Genomic DNA, 18,071 nt, shown 5'->3' with positions numbered 1-18,071 from the left:
CAAGGAGTGTGAGCGAGACTTGAGCTGTGTGTGTGTGTCAAATATACTGATACCAGGGCTTCACACAGCACTAACCTCATCACTATTGGGTTTGGGGCAGTGAGGCATTTAATTTGAACAACTTGTCTTAAAGATAAGAGGGGAAGGCAACAGGGAAGAAAAGTTCTATTTCCAATTCTAATTAGGGATCTTTTTAAACCTTAAAGTCAGCACAGACTAAGCATGAGACCTGTATGTATTTCCTTGTTTTGTTTTATTGATGGTCTCTGTTGATCAGAAGAGTAATTGATCACCAGTGTTCACAATAATGTGTTGCGTAGTAGTTTTTTTCCCTGGACTATGTTTCTAGATTTTGAATGGCTATTTCTGTTGATAGGGATAATATCTGAGATTATAGTTTTTGTTAGGAATTAGTTTAATTTATTAAGCACATCAGGAGGAAACTCTAGTGTCTAGGTTGTTGAATTGTGGCAGTTTGATTTTGTTATCTTGAATAAATCAAGATTTTTTAGTAGGTGTTAGAACAAAAGATCATGGAGTATTAGCTGATAAAGAATTTCCTTTGTATTTTAATTATTACAGTCACACACACACACACACACACACACACACACAGAACTGTATTTAGGAAAAGTTGTCAGATCAGTTGTAGGTTAATTTCATCCAAAAAGAACAACCAAAAGATTTTGGTTGCTTGTCTGAAAGTTCACTTGCTCAAATGATAAGTTTGAGATCTGAATACCAATCAAGTGACTTAAGTGTTGTAGGTAATGTACACAGACACCTCTGAACTGCAGCCTGAATGCATTTTTAAAACGTACCCGGGCATTAGGGACCTTTTTAATATTGGGGAATGTACATGGTAAACCCAAAGATAAGGATAGCTTCTTCTCTTTGTTTGCTTTTATGCTTTCAGGTATTCTTTTCAGTTTGTTTAAGCTTTTGCTGATGTCCGCTTGACGTATTCCTGCACTCGACCTTTAGTAGCATTTGAAAGCTTTCAGTGAATGGGTGAGAGGAGAGCTCACCTTGTTTATGTTTCGTTCCTCATCATCAAGCAGCCAGTAGCCAAGTTGTGGCAACAGACACATTATGTAACGAAAAAACTGGAATGTGCGCTTATTTGATCTCATTTTTTTTTTTTTTTAAATCTGTTACTGAATATATCTGCCGATCGCTCTGTGTTTATTAGGAGTCTAATTAGAGCACTCTACTCCACCAGGACACATTAAAATTTAATGAGGGACAGTGTCTCCATTCAGGGACTAATTGGCCTGTATCCCACACAATCATCAGAGCCACGGTTTGCCTTTGTCACTCAAATGAGATATGCAGTGGTCAGCCATGTAGGATTTTTTGTGTTTGTGTTGTTTTTGTTGCCTTGCCTCTGTTGTGTCATGGTTAATAAGGATGCTTTGGGAATAATTGTTTACACGTACCTCTTACAGCTATTTAAGTCTATCATTGGCTGGTCAGTGACTGCAGTGATTATTCACACATAACCACCAGCTCTCAGGTATCATATTTAACAATGAACAGCATACAGATACATTTTGGTGAAGTAGTTAATGCATAGATCATAGGTACAGTTTAGCATAAGCATGACTATGTGAAATCACTACCGTTATATAATTTGAGCCAATGGAAGAGCATTTGTGAAACATGTAAAACGTGCACAACCAGCGGTCACAAGTGGTGCAGCACCACATACACACCAGGGATATGCTACAGTCTGACACTACCCAGTCTTACACTACAGCTTTAATAATAAGTCTATGTGATTACCTAGGTCACTTTCCACAGCCGTCCATCCACCAATCCATTATTTTATTGCAATTATGTACATCCAAAACTGACTGTATCCTCTGCTGTAAGGGATATGTGTATTATATGTGTTGTGATGTGAATCCTGATCCTGTCATTAATTAGTGAATTAAACAAACTTGCTACTACTATCCTAGTGTTTGCTTCTTATGTTTTGTGGGGTTAAAGCTTTACTTGGACAGTTTCACAGGGATATGGAGCCAGTAAGTTACTTTTTAGAAATGAGTACTGTTGGCTGTGATCTTTTTCAGTTGAGTTAACTTACAGATGGTCCAGTTTCTGATATTGAAAAGTAGTTGTTTTAAGATAAACATAAGAATCTCCTTGGAATAACACATTGTATCTGATATAGTTTTACCCCAAATGTTTAAAGGTTGAATATGTAGAATATTTATTAAAAGCTATATTTTTTTTTAAATAATACAGCCACGGGGCGTTTTGAGGGGTACAGAATGAAAGTATTGCTTTTCCATAAAAAAAAATATTTAGTCTGAATTAATATTTTTAAAATTTTTTGACGGGTTCGACAATGACGTTCTGACACTTTCTGTGTACATTGTACCAGCCAATTTGCGGGTTGCCAGGGTTGTCTGTTGTTCTGGTGCAGCTACTGTAGGCAGGCACTGGGTGAAATGGAGTTGTAAACAAACACCGCCGTGTTGGACTCACTAAAACCAGCGTTTTTTGATCTCAAGTACAACTTTTCATCACAAAACTTCGAAGGTAAGACAGAATATCTGTTAGTCACTGTAAATAAGTGGTTGTTTACCTTTGTATGCTGCTGGTTCACTGAGTTTTTAGCGCAATAATAGTGGTACTGTTGAACTCGCCAGGGTCTTAGCTTTCATATGAGATGCTATTTGTTTGTGTACCATGAAGTATCAAAACGGTAGCAATGGAAATGTGGAGAGTGGGTTGACTTTCTGACGCTATTCGGATTTTGATATTTGATCATTAACCTCTTAACGCACGCTGTTCCATTTACGGGACGGGACGGATGTTAGGAGGTAGCCACACGGTCTTCTGAATGTTTTAAACACCAACCCTTAAACATATATACTCATGCCGTACATTGTTGGAAAGCTTAGATTGTTCTGATTCATTCAAGACCACTCACGACTTATATGGTTGCTCACAGCCGTAATAGTATTACCGATTAGCTCGGCTAGCCACTCAGCTAAGTGAGAAAAGCTATAATGCCTACATACCTTCAAAGTCTTCCCTTTATCCACAACGATCATCTTATGACTCAGGACTTTCTGTACAGCTCGCCAAGTATCCATTCTTGTGAAATATGAAATCCGTTTTCATAAAACCGGAATATTTTCCTCAATATGTCCATGTATTTAGTCCAACACGTAATGTAATAACACAAATAGCAAACCATATACGGTCCGTTTACGTCATTTCCTGACCTGCGCGTCCATCTCAGACTACACGTGACTAGATGTTTACGACCGTGAGCCTCTTCTGCTTCTGACGACACCACACACAAGCCAATCGGTGTTTAGGATTAGGCAGTACATGCAGAGACATTGCTGCTACTCCCACTGGCGTTACAATGTAATGTACCTCGGTGGTTTCAAGTCAGCTACAGCGAGGGTATGTTCGCTTCCTGTTTTCAAAATAAAAGCACCAACTCTATCGTTATGGTTTTCTTAATAATAAAAGGCAACGGGTGTTTTATTTTGTGAAAATGACCGGAAGTGCGTTACTCGCTACGGCTAACTTGAGTGGCTCCGAATTCGCAGGAACAAAACTTTAAGCAGATGTTATTTGGAGAAATTAGCGTCACACTGTGGATCTAAAGGGCTACTTTCTCGCCTAAAAAGGTTAGACATGTGGATACAGTGGTATATTTACAGAGTTAGAGCTAAAATAAAATCCGGCACCGGACCTGGCAACCCGACTGCTGGAATTACTTTTTGGTTGTTGCGACTACGATCTCGAGACATTAGATGGCGTTGTTCTGCTCATTCTACATATTCTACCTTTAATTATCTTGTTAAATCTATGAATGTACAAATATTAATTTCAAAAGTTAAACTGCTGGACACAAAATATCTCCTACTTTACAGTAAAGTCCAGTGTATGTGCACTGGAGGCTTCAAGTTTCTATATTACACCTGTTTAAGTTGTATACTGAACCACAAGTGGCTCCAAAAGTTGTGAGATCACAAATCCTGCATCAAAATAATGAACATAGCCCATTGGCTTGTGGACTATATTTTGAAGCCTCGAGGTCAGTATTTTGACTGTAGCTAAATTTTTAGAGCCAGAAGTAATGAGAAGTGACTATATTTGGATGAGAGGGTTGAGGTGACCCTAACACTAGCTACTAGCCATAATAGCAGCACCACAGTCTGTGGTTTGCACGGTGTATGTACAGTCCATGGTTACCTGTGATAATGCTAATGCTAACTTTTGCTTCAAACCATTAAAACAAAATGTACTTAGCCGCAAAACTGAACATGTGACTCCTTAAAGGATCTTTTAGTACAACCAATCGGTGAACAAGACATTTTAATTTTAAGGCACTTCCACATTGGCTTCACTTGTTTCAGACCTGGAACTAGCCACAAGGGGCACACCATAAGCTCAACAGTTTAAGAGAGTACAGAGAAACTTTATCTCTTTAACAGATAAATGTGAAAACAGCTCTCTAGTGTCAGACTCTGCACAGTGAAGCTCAAACATCCAATGAAAGGAACAGAAAAAACAAACAGAACATCATTAAAAACATAAAGGTACATCATTGATCCCTCTGATACATTGACCTGAATATAGGCTGGCATTTCCAAAAACTCACAGCGGACTTGTATAAGCTTTTATAAGAAGCAAATAACATCTAATTCCAGTGCACATAGGACAAAGCCTCAGTGTGATATGAATCAATGATGTAAGCTTTTAATATAAAATAAATCATGTCAGTGTGATTCATAGCCTTGCTGTTACCTGCTATAAGGTTTTGAACCAAATGTATTAAGTGGTTAAAATAATGACATCTCTTGTTTCTCCCTCAAAGAAAAATGCAGGATCTGTAATAATATGTTTTGTTTCAAGTTGATGAGCCAAATCTGAGTATGTGTGTTGATGGTTCCTAGTCTCCATGTCACGTTTGTGTAAGTCGCATACTGAATCACAAATGAGTTCCAAGTTAGTTGTGATCACAAATCATGCTCATAATTACACATCTTAACGTGCATTGAGGAAAGATAACATTTCCCTTTTTGGCTGATGAATGTGAAAACAGTTTTAGTGTCAAACTGTACATACATCATCCTGCACAGGGATAGATCTGAAGTAAAACACATTTTGAAGTGCAGGGGGACTTTTAATTTATCAGATTGGTGTTTGCTTCTTTTTTTTTTATAACCAATGTACCTGTGATAAGTGTACAGATGTGGCCTCTTTGGAGCTTTCTTGATTTATTCTCTTGTGTTACTTAGAAAACTTGCACATCAAAGTGCTGACTGTGTAATATACAGTATACCACTAATTGGCATTCAACCTAATATGACACTCAGTGTTTGTGATTAAACCACATCATTATTTTGTCTCCCCATTTGTGGCATGAAATAGTGCTTGTGACATGGATGCCCCTAAAAACCGAACCAGACAGGATGTACAACCAAAATACACGCAATTAAAGTCATTCCTTTACTGATGTAAAAATGTAACCGACAGTTGTGTTTCATGATGATGTTTGTGAACCGGACTGTTTGATGTACTCATTAAAAATGTTTTTTTTATTTACAGAAGACCTTTGCTGTAGCTCAGCCACAAATTCAAATAAACGAAATGCATTATAACACATATTTAAACAAATCACCCAACATAGTACAGAAATACCCGACTTATGCCAAAAAGTAGGAGTAAGACTTCATAAGTCTGAGTACTTGCACAATCTTCTTAAAGATTTATACATCTGGGTGTCAAGGATTGTCTTTTTTTTCTTTTATTAATGATCAAAGAACAACGACTGAAAGAGGATTTCAGTTTCATCACAGAAATCCAGGATTCTTTTGGGTTTCCATATTTAGTTTGCTTGTTGGATCGTATCATTTTGTTGTGTGATTCATATTGATATTTAGATCTATGTGAGTTTTTCCCCCACATTTTTTCCCCTTTGGCATAAAACAGAAACAGAGGAAATAATCCTCTGTCTCTTGCAGTTTTTGAACCAGTCATCACTCAATCATTCACAAAATGTGTCATGTCAACCTGTTCTTGTCTTTTCTTCAGACACTTCTGTCACTTCTTTTTAGGCGCTAGTCATAAAATCATTTTCCAAACTGACATATGACATGTGCAACTAAGCCCTCCTCTTCACTTCAACCCACACAACCTCACTCTTACTGTCTCTCACTTTTCTTTTTCTTCAACTTTCTTTCCACTGTCCTGTCTTAATTTTGTAGATTCAGGTTCCAATGGACTGGTGTTTTTAAAATGGCTCCAGATGTTTCCTTCAAATCAAATGATCTTACTCACCACAGACCGGCTCCGTTCTAGCAGCTGTAATAATCAGATGGTGAGAGTGTAAACCATGTAACTCCACTGCAGTGAGAGATGAATGTGTCGTTGCACTGATACAGCCAGATGGGAAGCCAGGCAGTGCTAATAGATAAATGACAGTCAGTCTCTCATCATTAAACATGTTTTCCAACATAGAGAAAACTGTGTGGCATCATTATACACAGCTAGCGGGGCGTAAAACCACTTAGTGGATCCGCTTTTTTCATGTGCAGCAAAGTGGATAACAAATTTTAATTCTGACATAAATTTAATGTTTTCAAATTGAGCGTATCCATCCAAAATTAAACTGTAAACATCGATCACACAATGCTTTACTCGCCAAACATTCATGGCTATTTTGGGTTTTATTAGGGTGACAACATCTGAGGTTGTTTCCAGTTTCCTTCCATCCATTGGTTATTTGTATCAGTGGTTAAATGGGTCTTTTAGCCCAGTATGTATGTATAACTCAAACTAGTGCTTAAGTTAATCTGTGGTTGATTTGAACACATCCACTACTTAAAGGATAGCTTCATAGTTTTAAAGGTTGTCCTAAAAAAAAAGAGTGAGGTGCCCAAATGCACACTGACACATGTTTTTCCTGCTGTAATCATACTCCTGTTCATACTGGCCATCAGAAGATCCCTAACCCTTACACTTTAAGTGATGGGGGCCAAAATCCCCAAGCTTCTTTCTGTGCAAAACTGTCTTTAAAAGTTTATTGGAAGCTAATATGTAGCCTCTGTTGTCCAAATTAGTCAAATCGTGTCAACATCTTTACATGTTTTAAGTCTTTGAAGCTCCAGATTCCCTCTTTTTGTTATGATCCCTCCACGACAGCTGAACAAGAAAATACTGTCCGTTGAGACACAAAGAGGGAATTTTTAATAAAAAGACTGTTACTGTGGCAGATATCCACTTTATTTGACTAACTCAGACAGCTGGAGCCTCATATTATCATCAGATTTCCCTTTAAATACATTTTTGCTTAAAATGAGGACTGTGGATTTAGACTGTGAGCACATTTGAAGATCTTCTAATGATCGGTATGAACAGGAGGAGTGATCAGAGCAAGCAAACCCAGTTTCAGTGTTCAAACAGCCACCTGACTGTTGCTTTAAGTCAGACTTGAACAATTGTCAACCGTAAACTAGTTTTCTACTTCCCACAGAAATCATGTTCTTAGATAATAAAACATAACCCAGTGGGCTGGACTACAAATATGGGTTTGAGTTGAGTTCCTTACTTAACTCTTTGGCTTAAACTGCCCAAATTAGAAAACGCTTCCCTCTTCAGTACCAATATCTCTACATCCAGCCTGTTTGATTTAAAGATTCCTTTTCAAGTTCTGTGTATTTAAAGGAAGAAACCAGATGATTAAGTTCTATGAAATGTGCTGCAACTTGATCTTTTTTACACCATATAATAATTTCATGCTCTGCTTCCACATGGACAGATGTATAAATCACACTCTTTGTGTGGCATAAAATCAAATCAGATCGTATCAAAGAAAGCAGTGTTAAACTAAACTCATGCCTCATCAGTGAGGCTGAAGATTGTTTTTTTTTGCTGGTGATTAATGCCTGTTTAATACATTAATCCAAATTAATAATCACCATCTCTCACCATTTAATTAAAATTGTATTAGGCCAGCATTAGCCTCACTTGTCTTAGCAGGGGGGATTTTCACTCACCTGTAAAGCTGTAAATCTTTCAAACTTATTATCTTGCCCTTTGGGTGCAGATTAGTGGGATTTAGTTGTGGCCTCCTCCTATTAATTTTCATGGATTTATCTCACCTGCTTCCACTGAACTGTAAGATTATATAAGGACCATATGCTATATACTTTAGAAATGCACATTTTATATACTCTGTTAATTTTAAAACACATTTGGAAACATGTGGAAATTGTTGTTTCTCAGTTACTTATAGTGAGTAACCAACAGAGGGCGCAATTGCAGTATTTCAGCAATATGTTTTGTAGTTGAGTATTAAGCCAAGTATTCAATCAATTATGTGATAGTAGAGGTATTAGCATAGGTGTAATGAAGGGTGCTCTTTTTATGCAAAGTAAACCTCTGATGCTGCAATTACAGGCTTAGCATTGGCCTGAACATGAATGATCATTAATATTGTTGGCAGCTGTAATATGACAACAACATGATAAGCAGTGAAAGGAGGATAACAGCTGTGTTTTCTGAGTGGAAGCTGTGTGTTAAAGAGCATCATGCCAACTAACACTCCATCATTTTCCACTTTATGTGCAAACAGCCATTTGTCTAAAACTCATCTGTCATTTTACAGTCATCAGGACAATTTGTCATGCAGGTACTAATGGCTGTTAAGTCACTGAAGTCTTGTTATCTACTAATAGACTCATCGGGCTCCGGTGGGAAAACTCCAAGGACGATAAAAAAACAAGCACTGCAGGTTTGACTGTGCGATGAATCTTTTCCATTTGATCAGCTTCCTGACTCAGTAATGATGTTATGAGGAGCAAAATAAAACCTGAGAGAGGTCTTTTATGTTGAGAAAAACAACCCGAGGCTCATGGCCTCAAGTGGAAACACTGCATGAAACAATATGAAAAAATGTAGCCTAGATTTAAAGGAAACAAAAGAATAATAAGTTGTTTCAGTCAGACAATGTTTGTTCTAATCTATTAAGACCTTTTTTTGGAGAGAGACAGTGGTGGATCAAGTGCTTAGCTTATCAAGAAAAAAAACAGTAACACAATTTAAAAACACTCAATTACAAGTCAAAGTCATATGCAGTATGGCCCCTGTCAGTGTATCATTATATTATTATATTATTAGGTTTTATTTATGCATTAGTATCTGCAGACATACATTCACTGACCACTTTATTAGGAACACCTTTGCATTCCAATACAACAGCTCTGTCATAAATGCTACTTCTAGGAAGCCTATACATTTTTAGTTTTTGTTGACAAGTCTTCCTAATATCTATTATTGAGGTTGTAGTCGGTGGTGTTGTACTGGAGTGCATTGTATTGAAAAGTGTTTCTAATATTTAACAAAACCTGACACTTCACTGATGTAGGATTTATGACAGATCTGTTGTATTGGATTGCATTAGAGGTTTTCAGGATGTACCTGGCCAAGGTGAAGGCTGTTTTTACATTCTCTTGACTAGTTAAATGTATAACATACTGTTTATGCTGATCATTAGTGAAGAAAGACAAAATCTACAGTCATCCTTCTGTGCTAAAATGTATTTAAAAGTTTATCTAAAGCTAATATGAAGCTTCAGCCATCCAAATGAGTCAAATCAAGTAGATAACTTTCAACATTACACTCTTTTTAGTGCCAAAGTCCCTCTTTTTGATACTACTTGCACTGCAGCCCAGCAGGGAAACACTGTCAGGGGAAACACAGAGTGGGAATTTGAATTTGCTAGAAAAGACTGTAAATGTGGCAGACATCCACTTTATGTGACTAACTCAGACTTCTGAAGCCTCATATAGCCTACTGTAAGCTTCACATCAACTTTTAAATGCATTTTTTGCACAAAATTACCCCCACCACTTACATTGAAAGTGTATTTTATGGGGATGGGATCTTTTAATAGTCAGTATAAACAGGAGGAATGATTACGGAGAGGAAAACTTCATTCAGATTGTGAACCTATCTTTTTTATTTTAGTGGAGTACTATAGACCATAAGTTGCAGAAAATAGGAATACTCCATCACTGCTGTAGACTACTAAGAATATGACATTTCAAATTGAATATGTTTAATGGGCTACAGCTGAAGTTTGGGGTTTCTGTGATTTTCTGCTGAATTTCTCCCACACTTCCACACTTCCGAGGAACAAGTGTATTTTATCTCCAGAGGGGAGGACCTGCCTCCCTCCCTGCTCCCGGTTGCATCATGCTTGGGAACTTTGCTCCAATGAGGGGGCTTTGTGCTTTGTGGAGGGAGAGAGAGAGAGAGAGAGAGAGAGAGAGAGAGAGAGAGAGAGAGAGAGAGAGAGAGAGACGGCTGCAGCGTTGCCACCAACAGGACGGGATTAAAAATAAATAAATAAATAAAAAATACCCTCAACGAGCAACATCACCTGCGGAGAGACACACCGCTGCTTACACTGGATGTCCCCGGTGGCTTTGGAAAAGACGCACACTGTCCACGATCCTGCGTGATTTAAGAGAAGTAGAAGGAAATCCTGGAGTCTCTCTCTCTTTCTCTCTCTCCCTTTAGTGATATATTGTCACAGGAGAAGGAAGGGGCGGGGGGGGGGGGGGCAAATCTGTCCCTCTGCTGAGGACGGGACCTTTGAGGCTGGAAGCAACAACAATGGACTGCGCTTCCACTGGGAGCTCACACTTGGAGCCTCGCCGTACACACTCAGGGGATTTTAGTGCTTCTAACCCGGCAGACATCTGTGTGTGTGTGCGTGTGTGTGTGTGTGGTTGTTGAATAGTGTTTACCGTGTCGGGGTGTTTGCTGGGAGCCCGCGATGCCCGCTAGGAACAGGTACAACCTGGTGGATGATGTGGGGGACTCGAGGGTGCCGCTCCACAATGAGGAGGCTTACCAGCACGGGATTTCTTTCCAAGCCAAGGTGAACTAAAGACTTTTCCCTCCTAATCTTGACACAGTGTCGTTTTACAGTCCGTTGGCGTCTGCATTAGGCTGTATTGTGTTTCTTTGGAGCGGAGTGGCAGGTGCACTGGACCCTTTCTACTGGGATCCAGCGTGAAGTTTGAACACATGGCGCATGTAGTTTAGAGCTTCAAGTGGAGTAAATAGATTTGCAGTTTATTTACTCAGAGAGGAAATATTGTAAAGACACAGTTTACTACAGTGGTCCATATTTTTGTTGCCTAATAAGTGAACAGAACTGAGTGTATTTTCAGATTTTCCTCAAACCAATTCATTGAATAATTTAGTGGTTCTCAAAGTGGGTCCTAAGGGGTCCTTGAGGGATTTCCAGGGGGTCACAAGCAAAAACGGGACTACTTTATTCCATCCACTTTTCTGTGGTCTGTGGTCTAAATTTATGTTTAGGGGTCCTTGATGTGAAAAAGTTTGAGAACCACTGGAATATAATTCACCTCTCAGCTAGACAGTATTCAGCTTTTAGTGATCCTAATTACAAAATATGGCTCTAATAACTATTATTTTTATTATTGATGAATCTATTAATTATTCTCTCACTGTCAACTCACTGATTTTGTGTTTTATCACGATATCCTACATCTGAAAATGACATCAAAATGTAGATCTGGAGAAAGTAGTGCTTTAAATGATTAGTCAAGTAAATTAATTAGATATGATTTTGCTAATCAATTAGTTGTTCAAACAGGATGATGACAGTTTTGGATTGTTTGTTGGACAAAACAAGACATTTTGAAGAGTGAACATGAGCTGATGGACGTTGTTCACAATTTACTGAACCACATGAATAATCAATGAATCGAGACACTTACTGGTAGATTAATTGACAATGAAAGTAGTTAGTTACAGCCTTATTAAAATTCCCTTTGTCCAACCAACATTTCAGAAGCCAAATTTATTCCGTTTATAAAATATAAATCAATTAATTAACTAATGTTCTGTCTTTTCAGCTGTAAATCAGTCAATTAGTGTAATTCAAAAACAATAACAAATAAAACAGACAAGGATGGAATAAAACATTTTAAAACATGAACACAGTAAAATAAACATGAACATATTCCAATCAAAAATCAGACTATAGCAGCAAGTGTTAAGTTCATGTTTTAAAGTATCACACACGCAAGTCTCTAGTCTAACCTAATCTTAGGGTTGTTTTCGGTGCGCTGCATTGATTAACTGCTGATTCATTTGGAACAAAACAACAACATAAGAGCACAGTGACAAAAAGGGTTCAAACATGGGAGTGTCACCGGTCCAAAGTTGAAGCACAAGGCTACTTGTGTTTTATTTACTCAGCTGTATAGACTGTATCTGCCTGGCTTCTTTAAAACAGCTCACCTCAGTGTATGTTATGTTCTTATATAGTTGGTTGGCTGAGCATCACCACTGACAAACACCTTTTGTCTTAAAAAAGGTTCTCCATAATTTTGCTGTATAGAGACACTTAAGTGAATGTGAATGGAGTTGAATAAGCTGTATTATACACTCTATTATACACTCTATTAATATAATTGATTACATTAGTACTCAACCGAAAATTAACCAGTAGCTATTTAGATAATTGATTCAAAATTCTCTGTTTCCAGTGCCTCAAATGATTATAATATAATATTTTATCATTATTTTCTGGTTTCTTTAGGCATCACCAATAGTTAACTGAGTATTTTTGGATTGGTGAATGTTGATTTGGATAAGACAAGACATTTGACAACATCTCTTTGGGCTTTGGGAAGCATTGATCATCATTTTCCATCATTTTCCACATTTTATTGACCAAAACAGGAAAATTTGAACCGATGATATAAACTATGTAAATATCTGTTTAAAGCTGAAATGAGCTGTGGAGCGACTGATGAAAACGATATCTTTATCATATGTAATTTAATCATGCAGGTGTGGTGTGGGACAATATCTCTGACGTTCTTCACATAGGTTGTCTGTGTTTGTTTACTGCAGTATGTGGGAAGTCTGGACGTGCCCAGGCCCAACAGCCGGATGGAAATCGTGGCAGCCATGAGGAGGATCAGGGTAAGATGAAAACATAACGTCACATGTGTTTTGAAGACCAGAAATACACAAACACACACACACACACACACACACACACACACACACACACACACACACACACACACACTCATCTTCAGCCTTGTGGTGACTTTTCCATGATGTATTTAAGACTTAAAACCATCTTCACAGAAATCCGGACAATAACACAGTACTCACACACACACACACACACACACACACACACACAACCACACACACACAAACACACACACAATAACAATGTTTGTGCTGCTGTCAGATGAAATTTGTATTGAGAATATAATGACTCACATCCTGGCTGGACACCGGATCACGACCTGTGTGACGTTTGGGATAGCAATGCAGGGATGTGTTTTGTAGAAAGAGAAAAGAGCTGCGGTTTGTGTGGCCATCTTTGCTGACTTGTAGCATACGTTTGTGTTGACGTTGGTGCCTTTAGTTAATCTGAATCGACGGGCTGATCATTATTGTGCGGTGTAGAGCTCAGAGTCTATTAGAAAGGACAAGAGAGTTCCTCAAATCAACCTTTTCTTGTACTTATAAGCTTATTAGCCTTTCTATTTCATCCTGACTCCACTTCCCTCATTTTTATTCACACTATCATATCATAGAAAGCCTTGATGTGTTTTTTTTTTCTTCCATGAAGCTATAGCAGCAGTGCTACTATGGGGATCATGTAATCATTTTCCCCTCTCGTTGTCCCAGTAGGCTAGCATTTTCCTCCAGAAGGGAGCAAAGAGCCGTATCAGACAGCCTGGGTGGTTCTATAATCTAAGTGTGACTCACTAGACTAGCTTAGTTCAGACATGACAAGGCTCTTAACCCAGGATGAGTGAATATGTTAAGACGAAATGTGTGATTTTTTTTTTCTTGAGCTACTTAAAAGCCATAACGTGCATTTATCCTCTGAGAAAATGCATCAGTTTTTAGACCTAAAAATCCAACTTTTTTGACACATTTGAGAAATCACATGTTATTTTTTAAGACTTTTATGTTGTTTTAATTCATCTAGTGTAAATGTATGTGGCTGATGTGTTGTTTTAAGTGTGTATTTCTTAGTGTGTATGTGTGTGTGTGTGTGTGTGTGTGTGTGTGTGTGTGTGTGTGTGTGTGTGTAAAATCAGAGGAACCCCCTGCTGTCAGGAAGATATATTTTAAGCAAACCAAATTCATCTCCAAAAGTAGGTCTGTAGAACAGAGACAAAGCCAGACAGTTTATGAGTCTGTGCTCCTGTGTGTGAATGGGCTGAGAGAGTGCATGTAGCGCCTGTTATTTCCCATACTGACAAATCAATACGGTTGTAAAGTAAACACGCTCATCAGGGTGATACACAGCAGGCATAAAACAACAATCGAGCAGGTATAGGCAGGCGGAAGATTTTGATTAATACAAGAAAAACATAACCTCTGTGGAAATATACACGAGACAGTTGTTTTTACATCAAATCCAGATCTGTTATCAGGCATCTATTTATGTGATGTTCCCATTTAATAATACACACAGTGCTTCATTAGTACTTGTTTACATCTGATCATGTGCTCACATATCAATGCACACATGGTGGGTTTGTGTATGTGTTTATATTAAGTTCCCTTGTGGTACCAAAGAAAGCCGTGAATCAATAATAAATGAGTTGTTGCTCTCAGCCTATTGTATAGCATATCCTTGTATTTCGAACGCTGCCTCGCCGAGTCCCCTGTGACTATGTAAACTGGAGAGTCTGGTAGAAAGGCAGGAGCGATCTATAAAAAACAACCTCTGACTTATTAATTTGTCATGTGTGTTTAAAATAATCTCTGCTGACAGTGACTAGAGAGATGTTACTATGAATAGACTTGCATTATTACACTGACCGGTGGATGACATTGCCTTCATTTTTACTGCGCCTTGGCAGTTGGGGTTTCCACAGTAACTCCACCCGGTTTAATAATCTGGCCAATTAGTAGTGACAACATGCTTTTTCCACTGTTTGGCCAGCAGTGACGTATCTTCTTATCTCACAGCTGGGTGGCATAATCAACATCCAGGTCTGTAATGTCTGGGCAAATACACATAATTGGAAATAATTTATAAATCTCTCTGAATCTTACAAACTCCTGGTGAAATATCTGACTTTTTATTTTATCAGAATTTGATCCAAAAACATTTGGAAAGTTTAAATTGATGCATGATTGAATTATTTGACTTCAACTATTTTCCCTATTTAAATGAGCGGGAGTGGGGGGAAACCAGACGAATGCCGTATCAGTGGGATATGTGGTATCTGTAGTTCTCTTAATACAGCCATGCTTTCAACCCACAGAGGCCAAAACTCTAGTGTGGCAACTCTAGTGTGGCAACTCTAGTGTGGCAACTTATGATGAACAGCAGCCAAAGTGGTTACAAGTGCACCATATCAAATTGTTCATGATAATAACAGCATAACTTTTAAGGTAATATAATTGTATCATATAATATTACATATAACAATATTACCACATGTTATGTTTGCATCATGAGTGCATACAGCAGCAGGATTTCGGCCAGACAGCTTCCCTGCAGTGAAAAGCCAATTACAATCTTTCCTCCCACGCATGATCATGTTTTGATTTAGAGTGTGTACATAGAGGAGGGTCTACACAGACGATCTGCTGTCACAGTTGTTTTGAGAGAGAGAGAGAGAGAGAGAGAGAGAGAGAGAGAGAGAGAGAGAGAGAGAGAGAGAGAGAGAGAGAGAGAGAGAGAGAGAGAGAGAGAGAGAGAGAGAGAGAGAGAGAGAGAGAGAGAGAGAGAGAGAGAGAGAGAGAAACAGAGACAGCGGGTCAATGAAATAAGATTTTACCCAGTTTGAATAGTAAAAAAGTAGACAATCAATACGTGGCAGTCAAAATCAATGCATGGGAAACAATCAGATATCTATCAAGCGACTAGCTAGCGAGTGGTCACATCAGATGTTAGTAAGTTTACAGCAGGAAAACTTTCCCTTTGTACGAGGACCATTGTGAGGTTTTTCTTTCAAAAGTTTCATGGTCTGGTTTTAAAGTGCGTCTCCCAGCATTGCTAGTCCACCTGCTGTTTGTGCTGCTGCTGCTTTCAAACACACGGGAAGTAAGAGGCTGTTTTTTTGTTTCAACCTCTTCTTTTTGGGGGTGAACTCTCACTCTCTGTGCCTACGATGTGTGAATGCAAACACATGAGTATTTTAGAGGGCAGGCGTGCGCTTGTAGGATTTGGTTGCCAAGTCAAATGTAATTAGCTTTGTGAGAAGAATATTGACTGTCCTTCCTGCCCCCGCAATCCCCCCACTCTCTTCACCACCCACCCTCATCTCTTTTCACTAAAGCAAAGGCCTTGTCTTTAATTTAGAAGCACAACTCTTTAGCAGAGGGGCCGTGCAGTGACTCAGTGGAGTGGAGTGTGATTAAAGGGAGTCAGGAATGAACTGATGGCAGTGGGAGAAAGACTTTAGAGAAAGTCTCAAAATTGGGAAGGGTTGCGTGGTGGATGGCAAAGGCGTAGTCGTTTCATCTCCCTCGGCTAATCTCTTTAGTCTCAGTTGATGTGAGAAAACAGGAGCAAACATGAGAAGGGAAAGAGAGAGAGAGAGAGAGAGGAAGAGGAGACAAGGCGGCCGGATGATCTCAGAGCAAACAGTGAATCTGGGTTTGACAGGGCAGAGGAACTGTGCTAGTTGAGTCAAGTCTTCAGCAGGTTTACAAACACACACACCTGCGATTCCCACAGCGAGGAAGTGGAAAGACACAATTTCGTATCCTGTGGATCTTTTCAGAGTAGTTGTTTGTACAAAAAAAACAAAAAAAACTCCTCCCATTATGGCTGACTGCTCCTACTGTGTTGATTTTTTAAGAATTTGTTTCATTCAGTTTGACCAGTGGCATAGAAACCACCTCAGTGTGGTGTACAAGTGTGTTCACACTCCCAGTTGTAAGCATAATTGTGTGCGAGCTTCAGTGCTCCATAATAGCGAGACCCCTTGCATTCTAACAACCTCCTCAATCGATTAACGAGGCTGAATGACAAAAGCTGGTGGTGATGCATCCGCATGAGGAGATTTGGTGTAGTCATCCACAGCTCACTGCTTCAGAAAAGGTGTCTGTATATACTGGAATTCCCCCTGAGAAACAAACACACACTACTTACAAGAGGCCACTATCTCTCTACAAAAGGAAACAAGTTTAAGGCTATTCTCTCCTCCCCACCCCTGTCTATTTTTCTATCATTCCCCGCTCTTTCTTTAGTCCCTCATTTCCAACTCCCCCCTCCCTCCAATGCTGTTTTCTTTCCATCCCCACACTCTTCTCCTACCAAAATAGACTGTCTCGATTTAGACCATCTCTGGCTATCTACTCAGTGCTGACAGGAATAGATTGTAGGCTGAGGGCAGGCTATGCTTCCCTTTGAATTTTGATCGGCTCTAATGGGATTTTAAGCCTCCCTCACATGTCCGTCAGGATGCAGCCTCCTTCCTCGGACTGCCAAGAGCCTCTCTGGCTCCCTTCTCTCTGGATTTGTCCCCGTGTCTGTCTGAAGCATCTTGTGAGAAGATCTTTCCCTCTGCCGTAAGGCGAACTTTGTGTTTCTGTGGTTTCTGCCATTTCAGTATAAGTCCTCTGAGTTGCTCGCTGAACTGTCATGACTGAGTCAGTCAGGAGACAGATGTTTGGATGTGGAGAGAGATCCAGTGCAAAGACATGCAACAGAATTTTCATGCATATTATTTACTTTCGGTTTACTTTGTGTATCTTCTTGGCTTCAGACTTTGCGCAAACAGCAGAAAGAAAAACGGTTTTAGGATTTGAAAAGCAGTGGCAGTTACGTAAGGGTAAATATTGGCAATGGCACACAAATATTGGCTTTACATCTTCCAATTTCTGTGCCCGAGGAATCTGTCAACAAAAACTTTTACAACTGCCAAATCAAAAAAGCAGGGTGAAGGCAAAGCATGTGTGTTTGGTGTTGTCTAGTCAAGTTCCTTTCCTCCATGCTCATGTGATCACCTATCATACAGCGGTGTGGCAACAGTCAACTGATTTAGCAGCAG

The 18,071-nt window shown here is 39.1% G+C and overlaps 1 protein-coding gene across 1 annotated transcript in view; it reads left to right on the top strand.

Annotated features, from left to right (window-relative positions):
• The first annotated feature begins 10,598 nt into the window (after nt 1-10,598).
• Nucleotides 10,599-18,071, top strand: part of si:dkey-34e4.1 (carboxyl-terminal PDZ ligand of neuronal nitric oxide synthase protein) — a 55,463-nt gene continuing 47,990 nt past the window's right edge. The window contains exons 1-2 of the mRNA XM_053339734.1: nt 10,599-10,924; nt 12,937-13,008. Coding sequence (XP_053195709.1) covers nt 10,820-10,924; nt 12,937-13,008 — 177 coding nt within the window. The 5' untranslated portion in view covers nt 10,599-10,819. The remainder of the gene's footprint in view (nt 10,925-12,936; nt 13,009-18,071) is intronic.

Source organism: Scomber japonicus, chromosome 19 (genome assembly GCF_027409825.1).
Source record: "Scomber japonicus isolate fScoJap1 chromosome 19, fScoJap1.pri, whole genome shotgun sequence".
NCBI lineage: Eukaryota > Metazoa > Chordata > Actinopteri > Scombriformes > Scombridae > Scomber > Scomber japonicus.
The sequence above is the reverse complement of the archived record's forward strand: the minus strand, read 5'-3'. Positions and strand labels throughout refer to the sequence as shown.